This window comes from Notolepis coatsorum, assembly GCF_963971535.1.
Source record: "Notolepis coatsorum genome assembly, chromosome: 3".
Taxonomy (NCBI): Eukaryota; Metazoa; Chordata; class Actinopteri; order Aulopiformes; family Paralepididae; genus Notolepis; species Notolepis coatsorum.
This window is the reverse complement of record NC_140167.1, coordinates 170,673,640-170,682,469: the sequence shown is the minus strand read 5'-3', so window position 1 is coordinate 170,682,469 and position 8,830 is coordinate 170,673,640. Positions and strand designations below refer to the sequence as shown.

The following is an 8,830-nucleotide window of genomic DNA, read 5'->3' as shown; positions in this document are numbered from 1 at the left end:
GGTTTAACATGATTTGTGGAGCTCCCTCTGGTGTTGTGATCGTGGTATTCACTGACCTTTGGGAAGTATTTTGACATGTACATGGGTACCTTGGTCGCGTAGTGTATCTTGTAGACCAGGCCCATTGCAAGTTGCTGTACTCTGTCGTCTACTCTAAGCCATCCTAGGTTGTCAAAGTGGGCAGGGGTGAGGTGGGTTCTAGGAGTCAGGTCAAGCAGTAGTCTGACTAGCTTGTTTTGAGATGTTTGTAATTTGTTTTTTAGTGCCTTTGAGGTGCTTTGGTACCATGAGGTGCAAGCATAGTCGTAGTACCCTTGAATGAGTGCTCCTGCTAGAGTCTTCAGGGTATTCTTGTTTACCAGAGAGGAGATCCGGTACAAGAATCGAGTTCGTTGGTTGACTTTTTTTATTACATTGGATGCCATTTTGTCACAGGAAAGATTAGCCTCTAGGATGGAACCCAGGTAGGTAATTTCATCTTTCCTTGTGACAATATTGTCACCCACTGTAACCGAGAAGCCGTCGGTCTTGCTGAGTCTGTTATTTGAACCGAAGAGAATGGACTCTGTTTTGCCCATGTGTAATGATAGTTTGTTGTCGGCGAGCCATATGCAGATTTTGCCTAGTTCCGAGCTGAGGGCTTTTTCAACCTGTAACTTGTTCTTGTCAGAGACCAGCAGGGCTGAGTCGTCCGCAAACAGGAACAAGTTGCAGTCACAAGCTGACGACATGTCATTTGCATAAATTAGGAATAGTAGCGGTCCTAGTATGCTTCCTTGTGGAACACCGCAGCTCACTGTGAGGGGGGGGGATAGGGTACCGTTTACCTCCACCATCTGTTCCCTCCCCTCCAGGTAGGATTGTATCCAGCTCACTGATAAACTATCAAAACCAATTGCTTTTAGCTTGTCAATCAGAATGGTGTGATTGACAGTGTCGAAGGCCTTTTGTAGGTCCAGCATGACCATGCCGCAGTATTTGCCCGCGTCCACCTCTTGTTTGATGTGGTCGTTCAAGTAGAGAAGGCATGTGTCAGTGGAGTGGGATGTTCTGAAGCCAGATTGGAATTCGTAGATTCGATTTTTTCCCGCAAGGTACTTTTCGATCTGTTCGTATACTATTTTTTCCATGACTTTCGAGATGGATGTAAGGATAGAAACAGGGCGGTAGTTGCCCGGGTCTAATTTGCTGCCCTTTTTGTGCAGGGGTGTTACTCTCGCAATTTTGAAGTTCTTGGGGACGTGTCCCTGTTTTATGGAGAGGTTTATTATGTGTGTGATGACTGGGGTGATGGCTGCTGCTGAGTCTCTGAGGAATTTGGAGGGGATGTTGTCATGGCCAGTGGCCTTGTTTGGTTGGAGGGCGCTCAGTTTTTTGAGTACCCCATCTGTAGTTACCATTTCCAGTTTGAAGTTGTCTTTGTGGACGCCTAGGTTCTTGTAGTATGCTACTATGTGTTCTACCCCATACTGCCCTGAGTGGGAGGGTAGTTTGTTTACCAGTGTTGTGGCTATGTTTGTGAAGAAAGTGTTTAAGTAATTGGCTACATCCAGCTTGTCTGTGATGAGCGTGTTGTCCGTCTTTATGTTTATGTTTGAGAACCTGGTTTTAAGTTTTTTACTGCAGCCTAGTTGATTGTTGAGTAATTTCCAAAGTTCACGTGGTTTATTTTTGTTTTGCTCGGTTTTGTCATTGATGAAATTTTTTTTAGCAGTTTTGATCATGGAGTTTACGTCATTTCTTAGTCTGTTTCTTTCTAGTTTGAGTTCAGTCACGTGGTCTTGGAGTTCACTGCTCATGCTTTTGGTAAGCTTTGACTGACTTTTACGAAACTCAGAGCATTTTTTGTCTCTGGCTTTCATAGCGGTCAGTATTTCAGTGTGCATCCATGGCTCAGCGCGATTTTTTACCCTGGTGGTTCTTAGGGGGGCCATGTTGTTTAGTATTGATGAAAATTTGGTTTTGAAGCCAAGCCAAGTTTCTTCAACCAGTGTACCATTGAGTTCATCTGACCAGTCCAGACTCTCCAGTTCGAGGTTAAAGGCCTCGCTAGAGTAGGTTTTGAGGTCTCTAGATGTGACTGTTTTGTGACAGCCAGCCTTTTGTTTTAGCTTTTTGCGGGTACAGAATATCATATAATGATCACTTAACCCACATGCTATAACCCCTTTATTGGAGATCTTGGACTTGTCAGAGGTCAGGATGAGGTCAATGGTAGTCTGAGTTGATTCACATACCCTTGTGGGTTGGGTGATTAGCTGGCTGAGGCCGTGCAGATCACAAAACCTATTGAAGGATTTGAAGATGGGTGCATCTTTTTGTTGCATATCCGTGTTCCAATCCCCAATAAGAATCTTTTCAGCATCCTCAGCTCCAGCTAAGCACACATCCAGAGTATCATAAAAGCCAGTTTGATCTGGCGGTCTGTATATTGTGCCGACTAGAACAGATTTCGCCCTTTCAAATAGAATTTCCACCCATACGGTTTCAATTGTCTCATGATGAAGGTCAGTACGGGTAATGAATTTGGTGTCCTTATGCATGTACATACAAACACCACCTCCATACTGGTTTCTATCATTACGGACTATAGTATAGTTCTCTAACTCTATTTCAGGGTCTGTTACAGATGAGTCAAGTTTAGTTTCAGTAAAGCATATTATGTCTACCTTACCGCTCATAAACAGGTTTCTTATTTCATCCAGCTTATGCTTTATGCTGTTTACATTCAGGTGAAAAATGTGTAGTCCGTTTTTATTTGCTGTGGTATTGATGTCGTCGAGTTCCAGGTAATTTTCTTCGTCTGTGTCTGGTGCTGCTGTGGGGGGGGGGGGGGGGGCTTTGTTGTTGTCCCCGTGAGGTCTGTGTGTTGGTGTGTGGGGAGGGGGGAGGGGGGGGGGTCCTTTGTCCTGTGTCTTCTCTGGCGGCAACCTTTTGTCCTACTGGGCTGGTAAACATAGCCAGCCTGGCTAGGTTGGCTAATTTAGCAGGCGATTTGACCGTGGGGTTGCCGGTTGGATTTCTTGTGATTTGCACCGGTGTTGTAGCCTCTGGTTCATCCCGTCTCGTTCTGGTCCCTCGGGCGTTCCGTTGTAGTTGCGCCGGTGATCCAGTAGTGGGCGGTGGAGGGTTGTTGATGTTGGATGATGCGTTGGTCGCAACGGTGGTCGTCGCTGTTTGCGTCTGTAGTCCGAGTTGTCTCGCTTGGTACCGAGTGATAACTGGACCTGGGTTCAGCGGAATGTCTCCCGAAAGAAGCAGGTATAAGAAGATCATTGATCTTCTATCAAACCTGCCCGACGGGGGTAAACTCTTTCGTCCCGGATTCGACGTTAACACGCTGTGTATTGCTGCAGTCCCCATGGATGGATTTTTCCTCTCCGAGCCATTTAGAAGGTAAAAGTCGCAATGGGACTCTTTTTTTACCTTATCCACTCCTGTCTGGTGGTATTTCCATGTTGAATTAAGGTACTGATCCGTAATCCAAAGTAGGGTGAGTAGAAAGTGTATAGTAAACCTTGTTGTTGATTTACTTTGACGCCGTTGTTGGGAGCTGAGAATAATGCGACTGTCCATGTCGAAAGCCGGTCCCAATCTCTCTCTCTCTCTCTCTCTCTCTCTCTCTCTCTCTCTAGACCTGTATTAAGTGTATCTCTCTCTCTAGACCTGTATTAAGTGTATCTCTCTCTCTAGACCTGTATTAAGTGTATCTCTCTCTCGCTCTCTCTCTCTAGACCTGTATTAAGTGTATATCTCTCTAGACCTGTATTAAGTGTATATCTCTCTCTAGACCTGTATTAAGTGTATCTCTCTCTCTAGACCTGTATTAAATGTATCTCTCTCTCTAGACCTGTATTAAATGTATCTCTCTCTCTAGACCTGTATTAAGTGTATCTCTCTCTCTCTCTCTCTCTCTCTCTCTCTCTCTCTCTCTCTCTCTCTAGACCAGTATAAAGGAAGGCCTGCTGCTCAAACAGACCAGTTCCTTCCAGCGCTGGAAAAAGCGCTACTTCAAACTGAGAGGCCGAACTCTCTACTATGCCAAAGATGCCAAGGTATGCCCCCCCCCCCCCCCCCTCCCCTCCCACACACACGCACGCACACACACACACACACACACACACACACACACACACACACACACACACACACACACACACACACACACACACACACACACACACACACACACACAGACACACACACACACATACACACACACACACACACACACACACACACACACACACACACAGACACACACACACACACATACACACACACACACACACACACACACACACACACACGGACCAAGTCACACCTGACCAAGGAAAGTACTGATGGGCATATTTAGTGAATTGGGTTATTTTAGTTAGACAGGTGGACAGTTGAAGCAGCTCTCGGGACAGGGCCGGCCCTCAGGGGCCACATCATGTGACCTTAACCCTATCCTACCTGTTGATTAACCCTATCCTCCCTGTTGATTAACCCTATCCTACCTGTTGATTAACCCTATCCTACCTGTTGACCACTAAACTACACTAAATTTCAACTGTACCACCCGGCCATGACATCCCCACCTCTTTTTACTGTTATTATTTACTGTTATATCATAGCGTTGATATATTATCTCTTGACTCCTGAAACATGAATCTCTTTCCTTTCTTACTGTCTATATTTTCAATTCAAATGTATCTCTTTGTTTAACCTTTGATTTCTTTTACCCCTAAATCTTTCTGATCTTTCCTCACCCTCTTTGACCCTCGCCATCCTGGCCTGTGTGTGTGTGCTCGGGCGCGTGCACGTGTTTGTATGAACACGTGTGTGTGTGCGTGTGTGTCTGTGTGTATGTGTGTATGTGTGTATGTTTCTGTCTGTGTGTGTGCGTGTCTGTGTGGATGTGCGTGTGTATGTGTGTATGTCCGTATTTGTCTGTCTGTAAATGTGTATGTTTGTATGTGTGTGCGTGCGTTTGTATGTGTGTATGTGTATGTGTGTGTGTGTATATGTGTGTGTGTATGTGTGTCTCTGTGTATGTGTGTGCGTGTGTCTGTGTGTATGTCCGTGTGTGCGTGCGTGTGTGTGTATGTGTGTGTGTTTATGTGTGTGTGTTTATGTGTGTGTGCATGCATGTGTTTGCATGTGTGTTTATGCGTGTGTGTGTGTGTGTATTCGTGTTTATGTGTGTGTGTGTGTGTGTGTGTGTGTGTGTGTGTGTGTGTGTGTGTGTGTGTGTGTGTGTGTCAGTCGGGCAGCGCCCTGGCTCGCTGGCAGGAGCGGGTGCTGCGCAGGGTGTCCAGGAGCCGCGTGTGCTGGCGGGTTCTGTCCATGTGCTGGACCGGGCCCTCCCCCCCGCCCCTGGGCGCCAGCGGATCTGAAGAAGGCCTGGTAGCCATCAGGGTCAGCAGGCACAGCCAGGGGGCCAAGGCCTCTGAACCCCCCCCCCCCCCCCCCCCAGACTGACATGCTGCAGCAGCGGCCACACTGTATGGGGGTCCATGTAGCGACAACCAGGGTATCTGCGGGGTATTCTAAAGTATTAAAAAGTATTACATTCATAATTCACAATTTAAGGCCTTAAAAGGTATAAAAAAGTATTAAAAAGTATTACATTCATAATTCTCAATTTAAGGCCTTAAAAGGTATTAAAAAGTATTACATTCATAATTCTCAATTTAAGGCCTTAAAAGGTATTAAAAAGTATTAAAAAGTATTACATTCATAGCGTTAATTCTCAATTTAAGGCCTTAAAAGGTATGACAAATTCCACAGGGTTGCCCGGCGGTCGGGAGATGAAATAATCTAAAATATATGAAATGTTTTTGTATTCAAGTCCTTGTTTTTTGCGGGGCTCCCGGGAGCTTGGTGCGTCTGGCGAGAGCTTGTATGGAACGCGCTAGAATTTAAATGAGGGCACAAGTGCAGTCGGCAGTGTTTTTAGTTTTTAGTTTTGCTAGTATGGTTGTGAAATTGGTATTACCTTTTGCTCTAAGTGGTTTTCATACGTCTCTTAAAAAAGTCTCTTCAATTGAACCTGTTGAAACCTGCAGATACCCTGTGAAAGTCTCAAGCCATGTCAGCGTCTGTTCGAGTTTCCCCCCGCCTGTAATTACAACCTGGGGGATAAAGATGAACTGTTTTTACAGAGTCCAGAGTTGATGTTTATAATCCCTCATACAATGTGAATGCAGGGCCTATCCCAAGTAATAGTCCGGGCAGGGATGGGCAACTGAAGCCATGTGTGCAGGCTTTAGCCTTAGCCTTGTATCAACACACCTTGATCAACTACACATGGACCTCAGCGGGGACTGTAGTTGTCCCTCCCTGCTGTTGCAAGTCTCTGAATGGCCATACTGAAAGGTTCAAGACATTTATAATAACAAGTCTTCTTTATACATTATTATATTTATATTTATATATACATATATAGTGATTGATAGTGATCCCGGACCGTATTTTATTATTTATTTTATTATTTTATTCTTAGGCTTATTTTATTCTTTATCGTGACTTCGTTTTGTCTACCTAAATGTTTACTGTGAGCGATTTGTAGTGCCAAATTTCTCTCGGGATGATTAAAGTATTTCTATTCTATTCTATTCTGTTCTATTCTATTGAGGATTCCTTTCTCACATGGCCAGATAGGGACACTAGGCTATAATATATATATATATATATATATATATATATATATATATATATATATATATATATATATATATATAATTATATATATATATATATATATATAAGTAAGTCCACCTACACCCCTCCATTCTGACATCTCCTAGGTAGCCTGGCTGGCTGTGCTGCTCTCTGCTCTGGCATCACTTAAGAAGCCTTACCTCCATCTTAGATCCATCTGTATCTCAGTGCTCCGCTGGTTCCTACCTGTATATCCCCGACATCGTCCTCTCCTCTCTCCTGCCGATGGAAGGACTGCTCATAAACATTTCATCACCGCTGGACTCTGGTCCTTGACGTGTGATGAACACTGAGGAATTCACTGCTTCCGCAAATGTTATGAAATACTATATGTTTCAGAATTCACTGTCTTTTCATTCATTATTAGGCTGCTATCACCTGAATTATGCATGTGAGGTATTTGTTTAGTATCACAACATTATTTGTCTATTTTGAGCCTCCCAGCAGTGAAAATAATAACCTCACGATGATGAAAATTCACACATTTGGGAATAAGAAAACGTCAACAAAAGCTGCCTGATCAACTTAATCAAATGTGAAATCTTCCGGGTCTTTCTCCGATTTCGGTCCAATCGCTTACACGCCTCAAGCAAAAGCGCTCCCGGGTTCATTCGGAGCAGGACAGAGAGCACCTTAACACTTTCAGTGCCAGCCATTAGACGAAGCCGTCTGTAGCAACGCCACCACTAGATAGATAGGGATCCGTCACCTTGTTTGTAGAGCTATAACCAGTGGTGCAGTCGTGGTCACACGCGGTTACACGCCGTGTTACTAGATGATCACTGAGGCAGAAGTACGCGCGATCGCGCACGGATGTGTACTCGCGTGTACGCGCAGACACGCACACAAAAATGCGCTCTATCCATTTGTTGTGCGCTAAGTACCCCGGCCACCCATAACAAAAGCGCGTCTTCAACCACGCCCCTGCCCGCAAATACAAACAGATATAAACAGATCATTTGACAACAGTATCATGTTCCTACCTGCAACGCAACCTGTTACCTGAACCAACGATGCCACCGCCGCTCCCCAAGAGAAGAAAGCTTCAGAAGAATCGGCTTATCCAAAGCAAACTTAGTTTCGCTATACCTGCACCGTCTGCACGACCTCCAACGCCTGCGCCCGTTTTTGAAAGTGGGTAGTGATTCACATTCCTTTACAGCTTTGGGTAGAGCGTTCCACATTGAATCCCTGATTCCCTGCCCCCTCAAGTTTGGTGTGTCTGTGATTGCCATGGAATGCCATTCCATCCATAGAGGCCATTAGTGACAGTGTCATTGTCTTTCATATGCTAGGAATGTGTTTTGATGTTCTCTGCAGACCAGAGAGACTTTCGTCTTGTTTACATCAGGGTCCCCCATTTTTAATTCATCATCATAACATACACCAGATAGACAGTCTTGCTCTCTTAATATGCTGGTTAAATCGGCTGTCTTTAACCTGAATTAGCAAACAAGATACAAAGCATTCAGCATACATCCTGCTACCTTTTTCAGCTTTGCTATTTATATAAAAAAAAATAAAAAATCTATTCTGCGTGCATGCACGTACCCGCGCGCACGCGCACATGCACGCGCGTGCGAGGCGTGTTACCAGTTCCCATATTACCACTGCACCACTGGCTATAACTATATTCTATATTATAGCTATGGATACAATACTATGGCCCATTTGACATCACCTATCTATCGTTCAATATGTGAAAAATAATAAATGTTTCCATCCATACGTTCCTGTGTTATACCGCAGTGAATATAAGTATGGTTTTAGAGCGGTCTAGGGTAATTCATGAAATGCTGAGTTATAGCTCTACACGTCCAATTCCACTATAGACGTTGCCATTTCTTGCCAGTATACGCTATTATCCCGAAATCAAATCTATATCATTATTAGAACAGGTACTATGTTCCATCATGAATGCATGAAAGGGGGGGGGGGGGGTCGTTTCTGATTATTTGATTGTCAGTAACGGCATTCGTATTGAACACTAAAAATGGTTATCAGCCCGATTGGTATGAAAGCATTGCAGGATCAAGCTAAAATTGACGTCAGATCGTTCTTACCTGCGATCGGGGAAGATACAAGGTTAGAAAGGGTGCTCGATACCGCCGTCTAGCGGGAT

The 8,830-nt window shown here is 44.5% G+C and overlaps 1 protein-coding gene across 1 annotated transcript in view; it reads left to right on the top strand.

Annotated features, from left to right (window-relative positions):
- dgkh (diacylglycerol kinase, eta) overlaps positions 1–8,830 on the top strand; it is a gene marked incomplete at its 3' end in the record, with an annotated part of 250,542 nt that overhangs the window by 48,499 nt on the left and 193,213 nt on the right. Inside the window, 2 exon segments of the mRNA XM_084311434.1 lie at positions 3,945–4,055; positions 5,251–5,403. Of these exon segments, the coding sequence (XP_084167560.1) occupies positions 3,945–4,055; positions 5,251–5,403 (264 nt within the window).